The following is a 26547-nucleotide window of genomic DNA, read 5'->3' on the forward strand; positions in this document are numbered from 1 at the left end:
ACACACACACACACACACACACACACACACACACACACACACACACAAGGAGAGAGAGGGAACACTCCGGCTGTGACACCTCCTCCTACTGCCAACCTATTTTCCACTCTGGTGGTGTAGGTGCATGTGTAGGCAGACACACTCGCAGGTGCATCAATCCCAAAATGTGTGTGTGTCACCCAAACTGACCTTTCTCTTGACAAACTGGAAAGCAGAGCACTTCTTAAAGGAAAAGGCAGTCTTCTCCCCACCTCCTCCACCTCCCCCGCCTCCTCCTCCCCCGTTCACCAGCTTCATGGCCGACACCGGCACTCCGTTTGCCTCCGTAGATCCCAGCGTGACGGAGCGACTGACAGGGATTCAAACAGAAAGAGGAAGAGTTGATTAAGGCAGGAGTAAGAGTGCGAGCGCGGCACATAAAATGATAGGGATGCGCCTTCGTTGAGAGAGAAAGAGAGAGAGGTGGCAAAAAAGAGGGTGTGAGAAAGAGAGTGAGAGGAGGTGGAGGTGGAGAAAACAGATGGACTAGAAAAATAAGAGGGACAGAGGCAGGACGCTGCAATAAAAATGATATCGCTGAAACAACTAGGGGTCAGGATGGAGAAAAAAGACAGGGAGGATGTGAGAGAGAATGCATACAAAAAGATGGAGAGACGAAGAAGGCGAAGGAAGGTGCCAGCTCCTGTTGCTGTGAGGAGAAAACAGCTCTGTTTACAGCCACGGAGTCAGAAAGCATCTCAGTAAGCTGTCTGATGTGTGTGTGTGTGAAGTTTACCAATGCGTGTGTAAGTGTATTCACATGCAGAGCATCTTTACATATCCCTCCAAAGTGTGTCTGTAGGCATAAGAATGCATGCACACATGCCTTCGTCATTCCATACCTTTATACTGGTGTGTTGGCTGGTTCCACTGCACCTATAACAGCCTCTTTTTATCCAAGGATCCCGGATCAGATGCACCAACTCCTTGCTCCTCAGGTGTCTCTTCCCTGTTGTTACCGAACTATGCTCCCATGCCCAAAAGAGGGTTGGGAGAAGAGGAGGGGGAGTCTGCGAGGATGTCCGTATCAGTAAGAGTGTCTCAGCATGTGATGTGTATGTGTGTGTGTGTGTGTGTGTGTGTATGTGTCCTCAGTGGTGCTGTTTGGAGTGCACTGTGAGTGAATGCATTGATGCCGATGCCGTGGTGTCAGCCTGTAAACAAACACCCAGGAAGTGTTTGTATGAGAGTAGTGTGTGTGTGATGTGTCCAGCTGCAGTCCTCTGGCTCACACCAGCGCTACTTTATCAATGAAAGGCTCTGCAGTGAGCAAATGCTGCCACTCTCTCCCTCTCTCCCTCTCTTTCTCCATCTCTCATCACCACACTGCCCTCCCCCATTTTCTCCGCTCGCTCAATTTTCTGCTGCAGTCGATGGTGGCACCTCCCTCTCTCTCCCTCTCCCTCTCCCTCCTCCTTCGATCTAACCTACCTCACACTTCATCCTCTGGTGATTTCTTTCTCTCTTCTTGTCTGACTGAAGAGGACAGGGACACCCAAAATATGTCTCCACCACAGCAAGTGTGTGAGGGTTTAATGTAGTGTGCTATCTTTCTAGCTTTGATCCAGATGGCTTTCATACACACAAGCAATCACACACACACTCACACGCATAATCATATCTGTGTGTATGCCCTTGCCTTTGTACCTATAACACGGGGGTAGTTTAATTTCCTGACGTGACCCAAGAACGATAAAGCTGAATCATGTTCCTTTTATGAGTCCATAAACTTAATGTGCACAGCAAACCTGGCAACAAAAATAAAATCTTTAAAATAATAACATGTTTCTAGTTGTGAGTTGGCTGTATTGCATTGAAAATAAATAATAATAAATGAAATATTAAGCCAAAAGAAAAACAAATATTTTTTTACAATATAGACTTTTTTTTAATCATTGAAATAATTGCTGCATGTTCTGCAGCTTTTCCTTGTCTTGTGTCCGTCTGTCTTCTTCACTTACCAATTAACAACTGATGTTTGCTGACTTCAACCATTCAGGTCGATATCATTCACTGTTCCTACTTATACCCACGAAAGTAATGTCATTTAATTTGTATAGAACTCACAGGACGTGCGGGGCTCTCTTTAAGGAAGTCAGGTGGCGTATTCCAAACAGTGACAAAGTCCACATAGATAGGAGTTTGGAGAGGGTAGATGGATGGATGGATCAAACAAGCACAGGACTTTTACCCAGGAGACTGATGTTCATGTCCTGTGCAGAACCAAGTTGTGACTTATATCACCTTAGCTGTGTTACGTTGTATACTAACACTACATTAGTAAGTCAGGCAACAAATGTACCTATTTTAATCCACACTGTGATCTTTTCATAAACCTAACCAGGTAGTTTTGGTGCCAACACAGGTTCTGCACTGCGGGAGCTTGTGCAGGTCCAATGATCGCTGGACAGTCGTAGGACAACGCACGAAATAATGAAACATAACTTTTTGTACGCGATCATACAAACCGTTGTATGAGGATAAATTGACTCATGATGGGGAAATTAGATTTGACTTGACCTTTGCCGACTGTAGCTCACAAACTCAAATGGCCTGAGGCATTTCTAGCGGCTAATGTCAGAGTGTGACTTGGATTATAATTGGGACTAGATCCAAGGCAATAATTGTGTGGCCTTTTGTTTGTTTGCTTTTTTGTTTTTACAAGTAACTGCTCTTATCTGATCAGTTCTTGTTTGGTATGAGTCAGTGAAAATAGTTGTTACCATGGTTGGTTGGAGTGAAAATCAAGACTTTTGGTCTTAGAATCTGGTGACTTTTAGTTGTTTCTGTCTTTAAATTGGTCACTGAGTCAGTTCAAAAACATCAGCATTTTTAAAGGAATTGTTTGACATTAAGGGAAATTAGCTTTCTTGCCAAATCGAGAAGATTAATACCAGTTTAACTTGATGCATAAACAAATATAGACGTGAGAAACAACTTGGCCCTGTCAAAAGGTAGAAATATAAAGATTCTCCCTAATTAAGATGTTATATTATGATTGTAAAAACAAGAGTTACAAATCAGAAGTTGAATGTAATTACACACTGTTGCTCAATCCAAATAGACTCAGCAGTTTTGCTGCCACAGCTTTACTTGGTCCGGTATTTTATGGTGGCTAATGTTAGCAAATTGCAGGCAATATGGCTGTTCTATCAGACAACACTGAGTCCCTTTACTGACTTTATGATTCCTTCCTAATCCTTTAAAATTAATCCAAGAAGGTATGATACGCCGGATTAAGTTCTGCTGCCTTTCAGTCAAGGTTTATCATAATTCCTCTTTATGATCTATTTATGTAGATGTGGTCTATATTTGTATATTTGTGTGTAAAAATATTTGTTTCAGTGACAGTTAACTGTACTAGCAGTTTTGCAGAAAATGCTGTAAATGCACAATTTGATTTGCAGAAAATATATTGAAATAAATAACTGTGTTATTTATTACAATAATACCGTTAGTGTATTGATCAAGACTGAACCAATTATAAAGAAAGGTTAAGAACCTGATAATTCAATGGGACAAAATAAATCACCACCTCATCTCGCTGTGTAAATTACAAGGTGTTTCTTAATAACACTCGTTGGCATATGCGGAAATTAAACTCTCATTATGGAGCAAGCGAGCCAGTTTGCCCCGGCTTCATATTGAGACGGATGTGTCTTTCCTTGGGGGGGAAACAGTGACTGTGCGGTATTCACTGTAATCAGCATCAGTCATAGTCATAAATCAACTGTGACTCATCGGTAATGACACGGAACAATGATTGGTGAAATCAGCTTTGCACCCGGCTGGATAAAAAGCGAGGGTGGCCTGCAACAGAGGCAAACAATGTATTTTCTTCTACAGAAGGCTTTTCAGGACTTGTTTCTTTGGTTCCACCGGCATCTGTTAAAATCTAATTTGCCTGTAAAACTTTATATACCGCACATTATTAGTCCTTAGAGTTGTTTTTAACTTGAGCCCTCAAATGGTTTTAATAGAAAGGGCTACACAAAAACAGCACACAAAGATATAAAAGATAGTTTGAGCTATTAAGTTTTTAATACTTGCCTCACTACATATAGTCAATGAAATAAAGAGAAGAAAAAGGCATTTTTTGGCTCTGAACATTTGAGCACCAGTGGTTCGCTTTGGTGAATCCAGTCAGAAAACTAAAAGAAGACAAAAACCTAGCCTGCCAAAACATCTCCTCATAGATCTGTAGGGTGCTATTAGTCTGACAGCAACAACACTCTTACATAACTGCAACACTCACTCAAATACATAGCTCGATAGCAACATAAATTATTCTGTGATCTCCCAAAAGACCCAAAGATTCTCTGCTGCTCTTGTGAATTCAAATACAGCGAATAAATAATTAATAACAAGCTTTCTTAAATGGTTCAGAGAATTGCCAAAATGATCGCAAAGTCAATAAATTATGGATTTTCCTAAAAGTGAGCTAGATGCAGTAAAGTTTCATATACAACCCCCCCCTCCTCCTCAAAAACAGCCTCAACCCGTGACGGCCACGTGATCAGTGGCGTTTGATGTGTTTAAAGGCATTTCCACTCTTATTATTTTCCCAGAATAATCAGACACTTTATTTTCCGACCGAGAACTTTTAATAGAAAGCCAAGTGAGGCAGTTTTAAGTCCTTGTGATGGTCAGAGGTGGTATACACTTTCTATCTCGGTCTGCTAATGAGCTCCACTGGGCATGTTTTGATCATATACCGAAGACCTGGTAAAGAAAAAAAAAATAAAATCTCTGCTAATCCTCCTCAGCCCTTTTAGCGAGAGAAAAAACACCCTGACTCAACTCGCCTCACTGATGAAACCATCCGAGGGACAGCACAGACAGGCCGAACAAAACTCAATGAGAAAATGTTTTTCTATTACCGGTACATTATTTTGACCGCTATTTTTAAATCTTTAAAACTCAAACAACTACAGTGTTTGTAAATGAAAATGTGTCTCATTTCACATTATACATTCTGCAAAATCAGTTTCCAGCTCAAATAAGAATCATAGTGTAAAGGGCAGCAAAAGATCATCAATGGAAATCGATTAAGCCTCCGTTTATCCTTGCTCTACAAGCCATGCAGTGCAAAGAGATCTCCACCTCTGCAGCTAGATTAACGATATTCACATTTACAGCAAGTTACATTTGCAAGAAAAGAGTAAATCAACATTGCAGATGAGAAGATGATGAAATAATGCATGTTTGGCAGCATATCCTCCTCTCTCTCTCTATTTACTTTGTCCTCTGACTTGTTACCACAGCATCAAACACGATCAATTTCCACTGCCCTCATTAGCTCTGCTTGTCCACTCAGAGACACACAGGGTAATGGGTAATGGGCTGCCGTCTTGCCACAGGTTGAGTTTTTTTTCTGGGCATTGACAGGCCATTGACACCCAGAAGGTGAGCTCATCACTCGGGAACAATGCCCCGAAACTCCCTCCACCACGTGTAACTGACTGCATGCATCTCTGTGTTGTGCAAGTTGTTTTCTGAGACACATTCACATCAACTGTCTTTAGAAAAGCTGCTCTCAGACTCAGACTCACTTTCATGAATTAAACATATTTCTGCTCTGCTTTTTTCCAGCTGCAGCAAAGAGCATCGACTAGAAGTGCTTCTCTCATACACCACTGCATGTTCTCTTCCACGCACTGAAAATAGTAACCCTGCCTTGCACACGTGTTGTCGCTAAGCTCTCGATTCCGTCAAATCTGATTCACAGGGTGAAAAATCTGGATCTATAGGTGTGTGTGTGTTTGCATTGCTCTGGTGCGTGGTGTGTGTGTGCTATGATATAACGATAACTGAGATTTAGTGAAGGACTGCCACCTGCAAACAAATACAGACTGTTGACAGGTGCAGTAAACCACATTAATTGACTGACAGGCACATTTGACTAATGAATTGAGTGATGAACACCACTTTGCGAGTGTGGGGGTGTTTGTGTGTCTGTATATGTATGTCCTATGTGTATGTCATACTTTTTATTAGGTGTACTTTACCTTAAGGCTCTACAGGGCCTCAAGTCAAGCTTACTGAATTCATCATGGCCTAATGAGAAGCATATATGTAGCCACTTGCCTACTGTTGGTTCCTGTGTGTGTGTGTGTGTGTGTGTGTGAGTGTGAGAGAGAGAGAGGGAGCGATGCATAAGAGTTAGTAGTATTGGTGTTTGCAAATAGAGGGATGGATGGTAAGATTTTAGTGGGGTGCATAGACATGCTTATACGTGCCACTTGGTGCCTTTGTGTGAGGTTGTGTATTTTTGTTTGCCAGGGTACAGTACCGTGTTGGTGTGTGTGTGTGTGTGTGCGTGTTGGTGTGCGTGGGTGGGAGTGCAGCCATGAAACAAGTCCCAGTGGGACTGACAACACTGCAGTGCTGAGCTAAGGAGACAGAGGGAAAGAACTGGAGAGGAGACAACCAATTACGAAGGCTCACTGGCCGACTCTGATAAGTGTGCTCAGTCAGCTAAAACAGGAGCAGCGACTGCAAGACGCAGCGGGTGAGACTCCCTCACTTAGGATTTACTTTACATAATGTTTCATTTGACACTTAAAACAAGAATTACGGTATCACGGTTGCAAGCCTCCGCCAACCAGTTGTGTTGCAGTTTACCTCCATGTCCAAAATGTCATCACTCCATCCTATCCTTTATCTTATTAAACATTTTCATATTTAGCCTGTCAATTCTTGAGTTATGGAGGTTACAGATGACCAACTTCTAATCAGTTCATCATTGTTTCCAGGTTGATGGTTGTGCCAAATTTGAAGAAATTCCTTCCAAGAGTTCCTGAGATATCGCGTTCACGAGAATGGAAAACCTAAAAACATAATGCCACGGCTGTCGCCGGCGCGGAGGCATAAATATGGTTTAGTGTCGGTGCTTTGCAGATGTGTGGAGTCAAGTCACGTGACTTGGATTCGAGTCAGACACAAGTCACATATTTAATGCATTAGACATGACCATATCAAAACAGACTTATTCCACTGCTGAAAGTAGTCCCCAACAAAAGCAGGAATATTCCTGTCTGAGTGACGTTTGTTAAAACATTGCCGAGCTGTTTAAGCAGATCACTTGTTTTAAAGGATTTACATCGTGAGGAATGAATAGACTCGGACCTGAGTGCCACAGACAGGTTAGGAAAGAAATATTGAGAAATAAACTAACTTATAATTGGTTTTGGTCATTAAATGGGATTTGTTTACAATAAAACATATAAAAAGTGACATATGAAAGTGACTTTTCACTTTACATGGACTTGAGCTTGAGACTAGATCTGCTCCTCAAGCCCAAAGCTTATGAATCTTCCAATCTAGTGTATGTAGGTCATCGTGGTATGGCACAATGCTGGGGTGTATGTAAAAAGACACAGGGATGGAGGGAGATAATGTGAGGAATGGGTTTTTGAACTATTTTCCTGTTTTTAACATTGTCAAAATAACATCATGTTTAAATACATTAAAAAGTGTTAAGAACTCAAAACGCAAAGAGTAGAATTTAAAACCTGACTTGAGTTGAGAATGTCAATGACCTCGTCTTGCTTTTGTTACCTATATATTTATTATTTAATTCAATTGTTTTATTCTAGGAGTTAAAAAAAAATCACAACAATGCAACAATTGTCACTCCATTTGTTTGGGTGAAAACATGACCGGATGGTTTTTCGGTCATTGAAACATTATAATAAAATAACAGTTGGTTGAAAAACAATTGTGTTTGCTTTAGTCTTGGCTTGATGTCAAGAATGTTTGTCTTCTTGTCCAACCCTGTACACGCCTCTTCAGATCGCACGGTGAGTTTGTTTTTACAGTACATTTCAAACACAATGGTCGTTCTAAACATGTCATAATTATACGATCACCTCAGAGACGGACATAAGACTCTCTGAACAGAGCACAGAATTGTATTTGAAGGCATTGTGCTCAATCCACAACATTTCACCAGGCTCGGGTGTCTCACTGGAACAGACATCTACCACAGCTAGCAAGGGTTACTGGGACACAAACATGTAGACATTCTTTTACACTGACAGCAAGTTCAGCGTAAACTGCAAACCAAAGCACTTATCATCATATCATCGACTTAAAATGTGTCTTGCCTCGTCGCTATTGAACTTGGAAATGGCACTGACATCTTCTGATCTCCATACCTCCTGATTCGGACCATGTAATACAGTTAAACGCTTCCGAACAAGCGAGTAGGTTTACCTCACCCATTTTGCTGATGTACAACCAAACAAGAATGCTAATTTGTTACAGGCAGCATATCAGGGCATCGACATATCTCCATGCAACGGTTCATATCTTACGAAAAAGTTACTCAGAATCTGCTCCTACAGTTTGCAGCGACTATAATTTAATTGCAATTGAGAGGGATTCGAGTCACTGATTACAATCTGGTGTTTACATTCACTTGTGATCGCTTCCTGTCTGACTGCTTTGCTCTCATAGGGTGTTGTTCAATACCAATCTCCACACAGACAAGCAGGGACAAGGCAATTTTAAAAAAACATGTGGTGCTGAGGTGCGGTGATGTCTCGGAGGCTTGGCAGAGGTGCTGCGGTTGAGTCACCTGACACACTTTAATCAGATGTTCACCATCTGATGACTGAATGGTGGTGTGACATGTGTACAGCACACAAATAGATAGAAAATGGTTGTGTCATTTGTAATGACATGGATACATGCGGTGTTACGCACTAACACTGTCTATCTACACTCACACAGACACTAATTTGTTTGTTCCTCTTCTGTGTGTAATTCTACACAGAAGACAAAATTATACTCAGGAATCAAAGACGAAAAAGGGTGTGTGTGTGTGTGTGTGTGTGTGTGTGTGTGTGTGTGTGTGTGTGTTTGTATGTGAGAGTGCACCCAGTGTTTGTTCGGGACATAGACATGTTAAAGCACATTCTGTATCTGTGTACGGAGTGCCAAAACTAAGGTATTAGCTTTGCATGATTTTTCTCACAGGGTTTCCAAAGCAGCAAAATCCAAGGAATGACATGAAAGGTTTAGAATGTGAAGTACGTGCTGTACGTGTGAAATGTCTGCAGGAAGTGAAACCGTGGCCCTGGCGTCCTGCCTTCAGTTGTGATGGGCTGGTTGCAGCATAGCTGAGACGGTGATTTACCTGGTCTATAGTCTGAGCAGGGCAGGTAGGAACATTCTGGTGTAGTCAGACTTCATGTTGAACAAACCAAAAATGTGTGTTGAGTGCTGATGTTGGAACTGTTATAATTCAGACTTTGGTGCAAACCTCTCATCCCCTTTCTTGCCTGTCTATTTTGAGCCAATAACTATTTAAAATATTCAGCTCTCTGTCTTCCTTGTGACCTTTTCAGTAAGACAGTCTGCAATGGTTGAGTGACAGGAATAAGCCAGGGGGAGTCGGCGACGTATTACCTGCTCACACGCGCACACACCTAAGTCATGTGTCTCTATGGAGATAGAGCGAAGGGCATTGTATCATATCTTTAGATATTTGACTAGATAATGATCTTAGTCTGCCTAGAAACCACAAAGGCAGGAATAAAGACGCACACACTTGTTATATGCATGCTGCATTTCCAGTTTGGGTGACAGCAGGAGTATGCCCATAGGATGCACGTGCAAGTAGTCAACTAATCATTTGCAGTTGTTTTATACTGAAACATTAGTCAAAAAATGTATCTTTCCAAATGCAGGTCCTTCTACAGGGATTGACATTTCATTTGATTTCCAGAGAAATTTGCAAACCCTAAAATTGTGATTTCTTTGAATAACAACTTTTGGCAGTCTAAATAGTACAGTCGTAGTTACCAAAATGTACCTTAACACAACACTCTGTCCTCCACAGCACAAATGAGTTCGTTTGGAGCGAGCTGGCACTAGTGAAGAAGATAAAGACAAGCTTCTGTTTCAAACCCTGGTTTTTAACATCGCAACTGAGCTGAACTGCTGAAAAAGTTATGAGACTGGAAAGTTTCCCCGCAAGGCATGAAAAGTGTCTTTATTCATAAGGGATATGTTTTTTGCACTGTTTAAAACTTTTTTTTCTGTAGGTTTAGTTTCTCCCAAAGTCTAAGTGCTAACTTCAAAATTTAAAGGGCGAGTCAGTGGATAACAGGGGAGGAGATATTGAGCTGGTTTCTCTCCCTAAATACAGAATCAGGAACCTTCTTTTCTTCCTGTTGGCTATTGGTCCAAGCAATGTTTATGTCATAAGGTCATCAGTCCAATAGTGTCACCATGGGCTTTTTAGAATCACTCCAAAGTAAAAACAAGTTTTGCTCAAAAATAATGTAATATCATGGGAAGACCTGAATACAGCATATTCTGTAATTCTAATGTATATGAGTTGTTTTACTTGAAATGAACTAGACTGTATTGATGTAAGCCTTATGCTTTGACACATAGCTGGTTCATTGGTAACTCAACTTGGCAAAAAAAAAAGTCTTATTGTGCTCCATACTTTTCCTATTGTCTGTTCTCTTTACATGCATGGTCCTTATCAACCCTTCACTTTCCCCTGTGTACCGCTGTCTGTCACTCTCATTGAGCCCAGCTGTGAAATTCCAGCCTCTCCAGGAACAATGGGAAGCGTTGACTTCAGAGAGGCGATCCAAGCGATGCCTCTCAGATAAGGAAGTCTGCAGGAGCCACAGAGAGCGCGCAGACGTACAGCAGCACTATTTACAGACACGCTTTTTTTCTGCCTTTTGTCTCTCAGCAGGCTCATGGCATGCCAATCATTTCCCTTTGCCCCGATCTGAGCTTCGGATATGAAAGTTTATACTTACTCTTTACCTTGGAAGGTAATCTTATGAGCTTAAACAACTATGATCCCGGTCTCAGACGTCAGATCATCATCAGACCATTTACCAGCAGCTGAATATCAGTTAAACAGATTCTAACTAAGCTAGTAGCATCAAATGTAATTGTATGTTTAATGTTTGTTTGTTGATGCATATTGACGCATGTTAACACACTACAATGTGGTTATATATGCATACACACATAGGCTACATACGTACACACACACACACACTCATTCTATTCTTTACTTGCCTGAGGTTCAGTTTGTCCTTTATTGTCCACTTCCTGCACAGCAGTCAGCTGCTTCCTATCTGGCGCCACACCAATGAGCAACCGCCGGCCCCCCGTCGCCACGTTAACACTATGAGGGGGTCAAGAGCAGAGGGGGGTAAAGATGAGAAATGTTGATAGGAAGAAAAGGGACATTCCAGGGTTCAAACTTGAGTAGATTGTGGAAATTGCAGAGTGATTTTGCCATGCAGCAGGCGCTTCAGCCATATAAGGTGTGAGATCGTGTCACAGACACAGACATTGGATACTGCCTGGAAAATCCAGAAAAAAAGGATTTTATTTTGGCAATAAAAAAAAAAAAGAGTATTATTGAATGATTCACTAGATATATTTGATGGTATTCTTTATAAAAGCACACAGGTTATTAACGGATCTTCTAATCATTTAAAGCTGCATGGCTAATTACAAGTCTGGAGCGATTGTATTCATTGTGAAAGATAAATCATCATCTGCTTTAGCTGTAAGGTAAGAATTTCAATTTCATCATGAATGCCGCGGACAAGTTCGAAGAGAGAGAGAGAGGGGGGGGGAGGGGGAACCAGTTCAAAGTGAAATCCTGATAGATTCTGAGAAAAGATACGAAGAGATGAATGAAATACAGGGGAGTGTGCTGGAGGGGTGAGTAGATGTGAGAGAAAAGAAAAGATGAATATAAAGAGGAGAGAGAGAGGGAGAGAGATGAAGGCACTGGGAGAAGAGAGATCTGACAGGGGGGACAGCTCTCTTTCATAAAGAGCATTGGATATGAGCCTCAGTCTGTCTCCCCAGGGGATGTGCCCTGGTTTCTGTTTTCCCAACACACACATATACAGTGATCTGTCAGTAGAAGTTAACACTATATCAACCAAGAGCACACAAACAAATAGATTTGCTGGGACTGAGGATTCAGATAGATGAAAGCCAAAGTAGTTCAAATATACAGTGAATTCAAAAACTGTATGTCCTGAGCCAAATTAATGTTCCCTCTTAATGTATCTATTAACAAATACTTTGATGCAAAATTAAGTGAGAAAAACACTAAGCATCAACAGTAGATGTCACCCTTTGTTGCCGGTTTCTCAGAAGCAACGGCTCCTCCACTGACAGCAACCTCACTTCAAAGCAACACAATGACGTGTTGCTTCCAGTAGACACAGTCCAGGATTGGATTGCACCAGCTGTACGTAAATCCCTTCCTAAATTTCCTCCTTAAGTAACTACTCGCTAGTAGTGATAAGGGTCGGAGTTTTTTAATACCAGCATCCACCCGACCAAGACTCAGTGTATCCCGCTACTGTTCCAAATCTAATTTCAACTGTCCCAGACTTAACAAAGTGTCCCACATTTAAGTTCTGTTTTTCATTCAATATGAACTACTTATTGTTATTAAACCATGCAAGTTAACTGGCATCAATTAATTGACTCACTGTGTTGCTGATTTCATTGAATAAGTATCAGTGAGATTCAATATCCATTTTTCTTTTGTATTCATCGTGTTGCCCAGTTTGTCCTAAAAATATGTCAAAATAACATGAATGTGCATTACAGTGTTGAGGTTCTAAATGCATGATTAAAAAGGGAGACCAGGGAGACCAAAAATAGGGAAATAATTGCTTATACCTGCGAGGCTAAGAGCTTTCTCTTTTTCTCTGTGGCTATTTCCTGTCCTTTAAATTCCTTTCATGCTGAAAGTCATAGTTGAGAAGGACAACATTCACTGCCGGTGCCCCAGAGGTCGACTGGACGGATTTATCATTGCAAATGGATGTCCATCCTGTTACAGTAAGTGCAATGCTCTGACCTGTTTCTTTTCTGTCTACACAAGATAGCATTATATATGCAGTGTAGATAGGCAGTGACATCCACTTCTGGACACACACTAATATGTAAAATAATCTGAAAACATAAACATAAAATTATTGTACTGGGGAAATGCAGGGAAAGAGAGCCGAGTTGTAGCCCCCAGTGAGAAACACTTCATCTCTTATTCTCTTTCATCTTTCAGACTTGTTGTTTTTCTCCCTTTGTTTTACATGTATATTTGTTAGCTATGCGGGGGGGGGGGTTAGGCTCTCATATTACACCCACTCCCAAGACCACTACATATCTACACATAGCTACTTCAGATCTCACACACACACCCACACACACACACACACACACACACACGCTCCCATATTTATTTTCTAATCGTCTTCATCATTCATTCATGTGTATTTTCTGCTGAGAGAAAGACAAAAAGAAATACAAGACTCAGCCTCAAAACATTCATTACAAAGTAATTTCTTTGTATCAAATGTATCGCAATTGGCACTTTTTAAGCAGTTTTTAATTCACCAAATTGCAAAGAGAAGCACAACTAGTAGAAATACATCACAAGTCAACCTGGTCTTCAGAAATTGCATTAACAGCAAGTAGTGTGCTAATAAATAAAGATGTGCAAGTCAGGGAACCAGATTACTTTTCTGTATGAAGATCTGAGTTGAAGCAGCTGAACCGTTTTTAGACTAAATCACCAAAATCTTAATCCAAGTTTAACCAAACTGCAGTTGTATTGAGAAATAATGCCAATAAATTCCATGAATGTGAATCTATAATAAAAGGAGCAGTGTGTAATATTAAGTGGCATCTAGCGGTGAGGTGAACACACACTGTGTTCAGGGTTACAGTTTTAAGACGAAAACACGGACAACTTCCAGACCAAACAATGCCATAGTAACTACCTTACAATCCCAAAGTAGCCTTGCTCTTAAAACATTCCCTGTTATTGTCTATTTTACTCTAAATCAGATCAAAGTTTACAAAATGAACTTCATGCTGTATTGAGAAAGACTTGAAATTAGCGATTGAGACCATAAACTCATGTTTACAATGTTTACTGAGGTAATAAATCAAGTGAGAAGCAGAGTAATTTTCCCATAGACTTCTATACAACCAGAGGAGTCGCCCCCTGATGGCCAGTAGTGAGAATGCAAATTTAAGGGACTTCTGTATTTGCTTCACTTTTCAGAACCAGAGCCTGGGTGTTTTAAATGCATGACTGATTTATGTCGCAAAAGGAGGACCGTTTGGTTTAGCATAGACAGTGAAAAAATATTGGACAAAAGGGTCTACTATGTATTTGAATAATGGTTGCTCCCCCAAACAAATAAACAAATTAAATCAAGTATTCTTTGTGCTGGATTAACTGTATCAAGATAATCCATTGCTGACTTGAGGGTAGGAAAAAGCACTTCCACAATAATGTAAAATACATGTGACTAGTTGTAAATAGGCAAAATATGAACCAAGCATTAGATATTTAATTGAAGCCAAAGTTATTTGACTTAAAATGGTGTTTCCTTGCAGGGAGCACTTTTTATATGCAGGCACTGACTGAGGTCTGCTCAGGACTTTTTCTCCTTCTGTTCCTTATTCGCCTCACTCACTTCCTCTTTGGGAAAAAGTGCATTCATCTGTGTGCCTTTGAAGAGTGTATAAGATAACAGTTTGGCTTTTGGGTAAGCAGCAAAGAGAGATGTCACTGAACATCTGAGCAGAAGATATCAGAGAGCTGTCTCGTCACGGAGTTCAGCCGCCTGACACACAAACAAACTCAAACACTGATGTGCGTACACACACACACACACGCACACACACGCACACACGCACGTACACATGCACGCATTTTCACACGTACACACACACACACTGATTTAGAGACTCCAGCATTGCTTTGAAATGGAAATGTTCCGGCCGTGTTCCAGGGAATAGTGAGCTGAGAAAGAAAATATAACTCTCCTGACAAAAACAGAGAAAAACAAAATACAACAAAAAAGAAGGAAAATGACTAGAAAAAACAAATCACTCCCTAAAGACACAATTTGAATTTGTAAGATTTTCAAGATTTGTTTGTCAAAGTAGGCCAAAGATTTGTGCTGAATCAATCAGATATTTTGTGACATCAACTTTATCATGAAACTGTAAACACTAGGAAAAGCATCCCAATGTAGGTTACCGTGGCCCGGCAAGACATGTTATTACTAACTCCAAAACAAATCGACCTGACATTTCACTACCAGTAATAAACTAGTGGGCAGTGCACTCTACCCTAGTGGTTGTCTTTTAGTCTTTTAGATGTCACACAGTGAAAACAAAGGCAGCAAAGTGGAACCAAAAAGCAACCCACAGAGAACCCACAGGTATGGTGTACAAAGCACCGCTGACTACACTGGCTGGTTCTTTGACCCCCTACAATTTGATTCCTGTGGGGTTTCTTTCGGCTCCTTTAACCATTAACTGGCATGAGTAAGGGGGAAAGAGAGGGAGGTAGAGAGTCAGACAGAATGAGAAATAGGTGCTGTGAGGTGCGTGATCACTCCTGGTGCCTCATGAGAAGGACTACATTGCTTCTAATGTGTCATTACGCAGCATCTTCTCTATTTCCATAGCCTGGCACATACATTGCATTTGCTACATACACAGGCGTGTTAATTAATGTTCTTTCTTGACCTTCTTTCCTGCTTTCTCTCTCTCTCTCTCTCTCTCTCTGTATTTTCACACACACACACACACACACACACACACACACACACACACACAAATTGATTGCACACACAAGCCTGGCCATAAAATCTTGCTGCAAGTTAATTGGCTGAGGCACATCCCCGCGAACCAATGAGTACGCGGGACAGGTCTGTATACTGGGAGCCTGCTGAAACTACTCGGTGACTGAATCTTGGTATGCCAATTCATGAGCATATACACAACATACACACACACACACACACACACACACACACACACAGAGGGCAGATGACGGGAAGTGGGTCATGTCTTGCATATAGAGCAGGCCCATCTGTCTCAAAGAGAAAGACGTATTAAAAATAGGGTGAAGGAAATGTGACATCACTATTATTACCACTGATTGCTTGACTCCGTGTGTCTCTGTGTGTGCGCTCTGTCTTCCGTCTTCTCTGTCTCCTCCTATTTTCCTTCTCCTCTCATCACCCCTTACTAATTGACTCCTCTATGACAGCAAGCATTTCTCTCCTTCCCCTGGTTCTGGCTCTATATTTCTCTCTGCTGTTCATATTCTTCCTCCAAATTGTTTATTATCAGGACCCAAATCTTACTGCTCCCAAATCTTATTGCTCCTCCTTCCTCTGTTCTTCAAAGTCATCACCTCCTTTTAAGCTTTTTTTCTTATATCTTCTCTTCTTCTTTCTTTCCTCACCTCCCCTTCCTCCTAGATCAGCTTCTTTATTTCCTCTGCTCTTTTCCTCACCATCCTCTTCCTCCCTGGTCTTGCATATTGCTTCCAACTGACAGAGTAATTAGTTTCTCTGGGCCGACGATCAGCTTGTATTCCCTGCAAGGATAGCACAATCATAAATCAGCAGTGTGCTCACTTAACTTGTACTCACATTGAGAAACACAGCACAATGTGTCTACATACACGTATGAGCTTAGATCTGTGAAGGATACAAGGGTATCTGTAGAAATGATGAAAAAGATGAAAGTAAAGAAGAAGAGATGGAGCTAAATAAAGCTGGATAAAAGAGAATGATAGAGGGGGGAAAGGGGTCAAAAGGGAAAGATGTGTGAGCATATTATTTTCTCTTTGATAAATGATATAACCTGAGATACACTTCTGCATTCCTTGCCAATTCACTTGTCTTTATATTTGTAGAAAATGTTCAGATTGGACAATCTTGTGATGGATAGGATAAGAAGTGAATGGCTCCACCACACACACACACACACACACACACACACAGACACACACCAGGTCACATAACAATGAACGTCGATCATTTTGTGAGTTTGCTCTGTCCGTCAGTGAATATTAACGTCTCAGTCTGACGTTCTTCTTCATGGTGAAAAGAACACCGGTGCCAAAGGCTATCGGTGCAGTTACACCGGAATTACATCAGTGACTTCATGGTTGTGTCATGGGAGTATGTTGGATTAGTCGTTGGAGTGAAGGGATGAGGGTCACTCACGTCAGAGGGTTGGGGTCAGTGCATATGTATGTGAAAAAAGAAGCAAAGCAGCTCTAAATATTATCTCATGTTTTAATAAATAGTGAGTTCTAAGAACAATCTGGAAACCCCAAAAGAGTTATTGTCAATGCTCAATAAGTGAGGTCTAAAGCATTAGTAAATTATTTATTTACTGTTGCTGCTAAAGATAAAGGGTGCCTTCTTGGAAAATGGTACCCACTTTTCTTTTACGGCACATCACTTCTTATTTTTGGTCTATTTAACACAACACAACCACCCAGCATGTGTCTCCGACAGCAAGTCTGTGTGTGTGGCACTATTTGCTTGGGAGAGGAGGCCAGTTTTGAAGATAACTGCCAAAATGGGACAGATGCTATTTGCAAACTCTTTCACAGGTTTTCATTTATCCTCCTCATGCGCCAGATGGGTATGGTTTGCCTCACAGGACGATACATTGAGTCATAGAGTTTCAACAATCTCAGGAAAGTATTTGAGAGTCGATTAATTGCATTTGTCTTTGTCCGAGCCCTCAGAAAAGATAAAAAGTGTTTTAAGTACGCCTCGGTCCAGGTTTGAGTGGTTGCTTTCCAATTCAGAACGATGCCTCTGTGCACAGAGTTTATTGTCTTTTATCTAATCTTTAAGTAGGCAGCAACTTTCCTGGTTGAAAACTCACTTTTGTAACTCCGACATCCTGCATATTTTTGCTGTGACACCTACTGCTTCTTATGGACCGATTAGTCGTGGTAGCACACACACAGAGTCTTTTTTAGATAGAGTGGGTGTTCTTGTGCAATCTCGCCACTCTGTATCTCTCTCTTAGTTCTGCTTGATACATATCAGCTATAACGTAAAGTGGCGGACTGCCTCACTGTGCAGGGAGCGGCGCTGCTCTGAAATGTCAAGCGCTGTCAGAAGAACAGTTTCATCAGATGCTGCAGTACCAGTCTTGTCTGGCCAGATGACTATCAGAACTGGGTCAAATAAGTGTCAGTGTATGTTTTAGCCTGTGTGGAACTCTAGATGGGTGGCTCAACAGTGTAAGGTGAGTTTGTCCATTGCAGAAAACTCTTCACAGTTGACTTTTGACAGTTGACTTCTGCTGCGTATGTCAACAACACAAACCTGTTCGTATGCCACAGGGAGTGGCTGTGAGAGAGAAAAAAAACAGATTTTAACTGAAAAAAGACAAAAAGTCAGATGGACATCAGCAGTTTTTGTCTCCCGCTGTCAGTCTCAAATGTCAAGCAGACAGCCAAAATATACCAGACACATGAATATTTTAAGGAATGCCTTATAGGAAAACCAATGGCCTGATGTCTTGGAATGTGTTATTTCATATTATAACTGATGCATGTCACAGAAACAAGAGCTGGACTCAAAAACTGGTATCAGAAGTAACTCGAACCTGGTACCGCATCTTACCTCTATGACGTGGTTACAAAAGTTCTGTTTATAGAAAGTATGAATGTTAAACGGTTTTGAAAACATGGAGTCTTCAGCTTTCAAAATTTGTAAACCATTTGTCTATGTTGTCCAAACAATGTCTTATTACAAAGCATTATAACAATGAAGTTGTACAAATATCACCTTTGTAAATATAAGACCAAAATGTGTTCAAACGATCTGTTTTTCTTTCAAAAACCACAGAGTCCACTATTAAAAGCACCTTTAAGTATTTGTGCATTAGGTTCATTCCAAATAAGACATTATGGGAATGTTAATATTGCAGCATTTTAGCAGTGATTATGGTGTCTGGTTTGTTAATCTCTTTTAAAATAAGCAAATTTGTCTTGAGAGTGAAATTACTGTGACCTTGTCAGCTCTGCAACCCTTGAGCAGGAACTTTCAACCATAAATACTTACGCATAAATTTCCTGCATTTTTTAAAGTTGCAAAACAGCCTTAAGACTTTGCGTTGTATTTGCATTGTTATGTAAGCACTGGCAGCCAATCACTGCTTTAATTTAGAAGGCTGCAACGTAAGTAGAAAAGGTCATGGAAACTTCCATCAATGCTCAGGAGGCTTCAGTGTCAGTGGGAATAAGAAGTCACACTCTGGACTGACTTTAACAACAACAAAATATACTTTATAATGTATCTGTAGTGTACTGCTATACTGTCGATGGATGCAAACAACACAGTTACACCGACGTAATGTATACTGGCATACAATAACAAATGTTAAGTTTTACATTCAGCACTGTCATTTATTTTACTGAAAGCACCCTCCTATTGTCCTATTGATGCTTTACAATGGCCACCCTCAAAGAATAGCATGCCGTGAAATAGTTGCCCCCCTCCCCCGGTGCCTCTGTGTCTACTGTCCACTCAGTTTAGTAGTTGGGGTGTGGTGAACAGGGATGGAGTAGTCTACAGAGCAGACACTGGGACAGTTCAAACAATGGCTTTGACCTGCCTCTGCTATTTTGAGAGGCTCCCTCCAACTTGAGCTTCGCCCCAAACATCACCCACCCGCCTCTGTTTCACTTCAGCTCTATCTTTTTGGTCTCGTGCTTACAGAATACTAATCAAGATACGGGGGGGGGGGGGGGGTGAGTCATACAGTGTGCAGGACTTCTTGTGGACTGAAACAGCTTCCTGGATGTTGTTTCTGCCTCCCCGACCTGTGCTGCCATTCGAACAATGGGATGAAGACTGGCCAGTGAAGTGTTTTGGGTCAGGGGTGAATTCAGATTTGCTTTTTGCATAAATATTTTAGTCCCTAAATGTACCACAAACAACAGTACCTATATAGTATAGTATATAGTTTATAGTATACAAATGTATGGACTTACCCGTCTGCTTGATGCTGACAAGTAATCCAATATGAGAAGTGTATAGTACACTCACCAACTGTAACAGTGCCCTCAGCACAGGAAGCCCAGCCTTCCGATGACAGGAAGCAGCCCTCGCCATGGAGACAGCAGTCTGAGCTGGTGTCCTGCAGGTCAAATACAAGCACACATGCACACGCAATCTGATGACATGTATGGAAGAGGTAGTGACTTAGAATCAGAAAAGAACTGATGCACAAAATCCTCTCCTGTTTATACAGACCCTAACCTCTAACCACCGGAGAGCATGCACACACTTTCACTCGACCCGGAGTTCAACACAGCTCTTTTAATAGATAGGAAGCACAAAGCCTCTGTCAGCCCATGAGGAGGTGATGACCCAATCTCTATCCTCTCCTGTCTCATTGTCTTTTGATCCCCCCCCTTATTATCATTACTTTTTACACTGAGGCTAAAGCAGCAGGCGGAACAGGATTGTTTTGAAAACGTATCTAACGGCGTCTGTATCATTAAAGTGGCAGCTAGACAATAGAACTGTGAATGTATAGAATGCAGTCACTCACCGGCGATGTGCCCTTTCAAAATAATGCTATCATTAATGAGAAAATACGCTTATGATCGAGGCTGACCCATCTCATTTCAGCCCATAGCACAAACCCTTATCCATCATACTACTCCAAATTGAACTAAATGTTTGCCATTTTCAAAGCCAGACATTATTAATGTGCCTAAAATATAATCTGATAGAAGCATAAATATCAGAGCACATTTCATCACAATCCGGCCAAAAGTTGTGGAGATCTTAATTCACTAACAAAGAGCAGGTGCAAGCGGCTTGGTCACTGACACAACATGTAGCCCACTTGTAGTCACAAACTAGAAATGTATTATGAGATATAAACATATGCAGCGCATTGATACTCTAAAGAGTTCGTTAAGATCAGCAATGTCATTGAAAGGAGTTGTTGTTGTCATGATGCACTGGGTCGGGTATGTTGATAAATTAGAGGATGGGTTGCTGATTGGGCATATGTGCATAACAGATAATGGCAATCAAGAAGGTACAGTGATAAGTTTAAAACTTGCGGACTTATAATTGAAGAGTTATAAACGGTATTTTTTGCTCAAAATGCTGTTTTTGGAAGGAGGAGTTTAGGAGGAAATGTGTCCGTGATTTCTGTTTTACGAGAGAATTTTACTGTTGCTTTTCCCTGCTGCCGTCGCTGCTGCTGCAGCAGATTTAGCAATATGGCAAAAGTGATGACATTGGGGGAACATTAAGCCTCCAAATTAGAGTAAATCAGAGCATGAATAATGCAGGCCATTGTTTTATTAGTCTGTTTTGGTTTGAAAACTATATTCTATCCAATTGTGTAACATTTTGTCAATGAATGTCAGCACAACTTGCCCTTATGCGCTCTGCTAATGTATTCCATGCACTCAAACGTGACAGCCAAGAATCCATGTATCACACAAATAAATCCATGTTCGGTGTGTGTACTATAGTAACCTCAGTCCGGTGTTCATTCATCCACATTACACACAGTGTTTCCTCCAGTGTTTTTATACCCTGGCTCCATGCTGACCCGAACCGTAAGCACACTTTCCCTCTCCAAACCAAAACATTCACCTCTTCCTCCTCCCCTCCCTCTTTGTCACTAAATACTCCCCTTCCACCTTTAAACAGTACGTGCATAAACAGCTGCACGTCAGCTCTGTTATTTCAATGTTTGGGGGGCGTTTTGAGTCCTATGCAAACGTGACAACGGGTAGCTGAGACAAGTTAATCCATGAGGGGTCTGGGACAATAGGCTTTAATGGGGATAAATGTGCATAAATCAACTCAAACTCAAGCATTTATAGAGGTTGAATCAATCCAATAAGACCGTCCCTGAGAACCTCACATGGGGACACAGGATTTTTAAAAAAATACCAACACTATAGTAATTGCACAAGCAAGAGGTTCAAGGCATGGGAATGTTGTTGTTTTTGAGCAACCCAGCCAATCAGAATGGACTAGTAAGGGGGAGTCTCGGGTCAGTGTGAGGGAATAAGGTCAATTGATTGAAAATCCTTGTGTGAAAAACATGTTTAATGCTGCGTCAGTGTGGGTGGATGTGCTGTGGAAAACACTGCATGAAGCAACAGATCAAGGATGCGTTGTGACAGAGTTATATTTTTGCATCAGGTCACTATTTGGAAGGAAAGAGATGGAGGTTCAAGCACGTTTTCCTGCAATCAGATGCAAAACAATACATTTATTTGTAATGGACCAACTTTTAGTCATTCCCAAATATTTTAATCTTGATTTCCTTTCTGACTTTTCCCTTTATATACTCACTCATACACACTATTCTCAATGCCTTTAGTGGGACTTAAATGGTATGTGATTACATGAAACCATGCATTTTGAAAGCACAATTTCATAACAATGGCAAATATTGAAAACAATATCATGACGACTCCATTACTCATCTTATTTTCCTTTTTTTTCAGAACTCTTTTCTCTGGAGTTTGCAAGTCTTCAGCTCCCTCTTTGTCTCTGTCTCTGCCACTTCCTTCTTCCCTGCCTGCCTTCCTCTCCTCTTCTCCCCAACTGGTCTCGTTATATCCTGAGCACGACATCCCAGTGGGCCAATAGATGGCTGGCCTGCGGGTGTTGTGAGGCCCCGCTGAGCATCTACACAACCTTCTTTCTTTTTTTTGTCCCTCTCAGATCATCTCTGCCTCTCTCCTCTTTATTCAAGCCCACAGTTGGTTTCAGTGCCACGACTGACAGCACCCTAGGACAGGTGCTCTGCTTCCTTTTCAAGCACTTCTCAAACAGAGTGTTACGCAACACACACAGAGGACCAATACACTCACACTTTAATACTGAATGCCAAATCATCCAATTAGCAGAGAAGTGGGAGAGGAACGGAGAGGAAAGCATATGAATACGGTCTGCCGGATTTATGTGATTTTCCCCGATGAGACTACATTTGAATACTTACATGAAGAGAAAATAATACAATATTTCTCTAGAAAAGTCCGAAAGAAACATATCATTTTGTGTAGAGGAATTAACATTTCCTTATTCAGTATTCTCGACTCACTAAATTCAGTCCCAGTCCTAGAAACACCAACCTACTACCGTAAAAACTCACGAGCATCAACTGTGTATTAATCCACAGCCAAAAGTAGTTCCCAACAAATTCACTACTTACTCCTGTTTAAATAACATTTGCTAAAAACTACAGAGCCCAGATGTTTGAGGAAATATTTTGCGCATTAAACCATAAATCAGATCCACACATTATTGTTTTTTTTTATAATTTGTGGTTTAGTTGCATCAAGCGTCTATCTTTCAAATTCTACCAGTGATTCCGTCTGTGATGAATTGGATCCCACAGAGAATGAAATCAGTAATAAGTTAAGATAAAATCCCCACACAGAAGCAAAAAAAGTGCACGAATGTGACAACCGAACTATCCTATTAAAACAACATTACAGATTTTCGTTTCCACAATAAACTACTGTTGTACAGGGTTTACCAAATGTCGCATGAGTAGAGAACTGGTGGGACGCTTCACATAAAAGGAAAACCGGCTTTGATCATATCAGAACGTACACTGCAGCCAACAAGTACAGGACACAACAAGGCTCATTGTCCGCCCACAAAGTGATCACATTTATGACGGCATACGGCTGATTAGTGAAATTACTTGTGCAGATTGTGCACAAATGTGTGTGTGTGTATTTGTAATAATAGGCATGAGGCCAACACAGCAGAAGAATCCCCGGAAAGTGTCCCTTTCTCTCTGCACTAAGTCAGGAAATGCACTGAGACAAGGCCCTATTGTCACGGAAAGCTCGAAACGAGACGGCAAGGAGTGTGTGTGTGTGTGTGTCAGTGCTAGTGTCTGTGTGCGTGTGTGTGTGTGTGTGTGTGTGTGTGTCGAGTCAATGCACTTTTTAAATAATAGTATCAAACTGAATTGGCCTTGCACTAATTTGATTGGTAAATATTTGCCATGTTATGAAATGTTACAGCCTACATTTAGGTCATGGAATGGATTCACTATTAGATGGTTAAAAAAATGGATGTATGGAAAATGATATGCCGCTTGGACAAATAAAAAGCTGAGTTATGTCAGGAATGCGTATGTGTTTATTATCTTTGTCACCGACGTGACAAGGGATCAATGTCGTCAGTCGTGGACAGGAAGCAAATGTAAACAGACGGAGAGGTCACATGGCGCCTTTTCTGTCAGGAAGGGTCGCCACTCTTTGTGTAGTTAGACGTGTTTGATGTTTTGTAGCTGGCGGTGTGTCACAGGCTAACCAATAAAATGTCAGGAAAGGGTGCCCGCCCCAAAAAACAAAAGATGTGTGCGGGTGAAGGGACAGATGCACAAGCAGAGGTAGGATGAAAGTAAAAGGGAGGTGGAGGTAAAGAGGGGAAGAGGAGGGCTGGAATACATATAATAGATACTGTACCTGAGACAGACAGCAGATGTTGGTGGGATTTATTGGGATTGGCATTTTGGCACTTTCAAAGTTTAGTTTAGTTTATTATGATACCTATTAGCTACAGCTTTGCAGCAGCTTTACGTAGTGACAATGCAAACATTGCAACTTACATCATAACCATAGCAGTACAAAATGAACAAGACGAGACTAAAACACACACACACACACACACACACTCAAACACACAGACAGACAAGACAACTACTGTCAATTCAATAATCAGAAGATTTGAAATAGTCCGTTACACTCCAGTGTCCCCAACTAATTGCAAATTATAGTACAGTCCATTTCACTCCTGTATCCACTGTATATAATCCAAATACATAAAAATAGTGTGTGTTACTCCAATATTACCAATCCACAGACAAACCCTCCACGGCCACAACATCTATCAACATAATCAAACTCACAAATCACATTCGTACTCTGCTCAAAACTTAACCAACTAGGTTCTTCATCTTTTCGAGGTCTCTAGTCAAAAGATGATGTCTTAGTAAAACTTTAAATCAAACTTTACCGTTTCGTTGTGTTCGTCTAGGGAGTAGATTCCGTTCATGCATAGCTTGGTACATAACCGGTCTTTTGACTGCTAACATACTATATGATACATAAACAGATAATGAAAGATTAACAATGTAACAGTTACAATTAACATGAAATATGATATGAGCTAACAGATATTAGCAAACTCCATCCGCTAATGAAGGCCATGGGATACTGGGGAGATTGTGGAAGAAATCTAGTAACAGGGCTTTGTTTTTGTAATACTGAAACATTTTAAACTAGTGAATGAGTTCTGTAGCAGATTAAAGTAATGCTGCTACTATTTCCATATCTTTCTCTTGCTCTGTCAGTTATTACCCTCAAATAGGAACATCTAAATGTTCTTTTGCTCTGTCTCCCTCTGTTCACACGTCATTTTTTCCATTCTCCAAAAAACATTTAGGTGGGAGGACTGAGAAGAGGCTGAGGTTATGACCTGATATGTGAGTTTTTCAGGCAGGAATTGAAAACTAAAACATTGGCTGGGAGGTAAGGTTTGGTTTATTCTGGTGTATATATATATACGTATATATATATGCATATTGTTGTGTGTTTCCATGAGTGTGCAGACAAATGCTTACCTGGACCATGGCCTGTGCAATCAAAGGCCAAACTGGGCCATCTGGTCCTACAGCCTGGAACTGACTACTCAGCATTAAATAGGCAACTCTCCCTCTCTCTGTCTCTCTTTTTCTCTCCCTCTCTCCACACTTATGCACACACACACACACACACACACACACACACACATATCCACCCACACACTGACAGACAGGCCTCGGCTCTGTGCTGGTCTCAGAGGAACTCTGATGGCCTTTGTGAGGCAGCCATGCTGGAGGCGACAGGCTCTGCACACTGTTCCACCATGACATGTTGGCTTCGTTATTTCTCCATTCAGGGGAGGATTTGGTGTCATCCTTCCCCCTCTGCATGGAAAATGAAATCAAGCTTTGTGAGCCCTTTTCCAGTGAGACATTACTGCCATAAGGTATATTTTTGAAAGGATCTAATTGTAGGAATTCTGAATTCCTATATTCTCCGGTATGCAGAAGAGAAACCCGTGAGACTGTGTGAGGCTAAATGTCTTTCCTCTTCAAGACATTTCAAGAAAAAAATGTGGGTTTGGATCAGAATGACAGGATTTGGTTGCACCAGCTGTTCATAGAACCATGACTATTTGTCAGTTCGTAGTAGGTTCTTAGTAGCTACTAGTTAGCTTCAAGCTGAATTCGGTTGCATGGCTAAAACTTAAGGAATATCTTAGACAGTACACACTTTTGCAATCTGTAAATCAATATTTTAGAAACATCTGGAGCACTTTCAATTCAAAAGCAATCAATTACAAACAGGAAGATACCGTAGAATCACAAGCTGTAGCATAACTTCTGAAAATTACAGATTTGGGGGGGGGGGCATTAAAAATATATAGAAATATGCCAGTTTTTTGTAAATGTTGGTATGACTTTGTCATAAGCACACAAGAAATACATGTGTTTAAGAGATGCAGCATTCACAATTAAGTGTTTAACACTTTTAATGATGCAGAGCAGCAAAGGAAAACTGATGCCTCAGCATTTTGGTAAATCTTTAGTAAC

General features: G+C 41.0%; 1 protein-coding gene across 2 annotated transcripts in view; it reads right to left on the reverse strand.

Annotated features, from left to right (window-relative positions):
- The window catches only part of sgk1 (serum/glucocorticoid regulated kinase 1), a 34271-nt gene extending 28707 nt beyond the window's left edge, over nt 1-5564 (reverse strand). Inside the window, exons 1-2 of one of the 2 annotated variants that reach the window (XM_031870242.1) lie at nt 882-5563; nt 190-349 (exon numbers count right to left, since the gene is read on the reverse strand). In XM_031870242.1, the coding sequence (XP_031726102.1) occupies nt 190-297 (108 nt within the window). In that variant the 5' untranslated portion in view covers nt 298-349; nt 882-5563. Of the gene's footprint in view, nt 1-189 lie in introns of both variants that reach the window. The other variant, XM_031870241.1, reaches the window with a different exon arrangement.
- Nucleotides 5565-26547: the final 20983 nt, after the last annotated feature.

The sequence above is a fragment of the Anarrhichthys ocellatus genome, unplaced genomic scaffold (assembly GCF_004355925.1).
Source record: "Anarrhichthys ocellatus isolate YVR2014 unplaced genomic scaffold, GSC_Weel_1.0 scaffold52, whole genome shotgun sequence".
NCBI lineage: Eukaryota > Metazoa > Chordata > Actinopteri > Perciformes > Anarhichadidae > Anarrhichthys > Anarrhichthys ocellatus.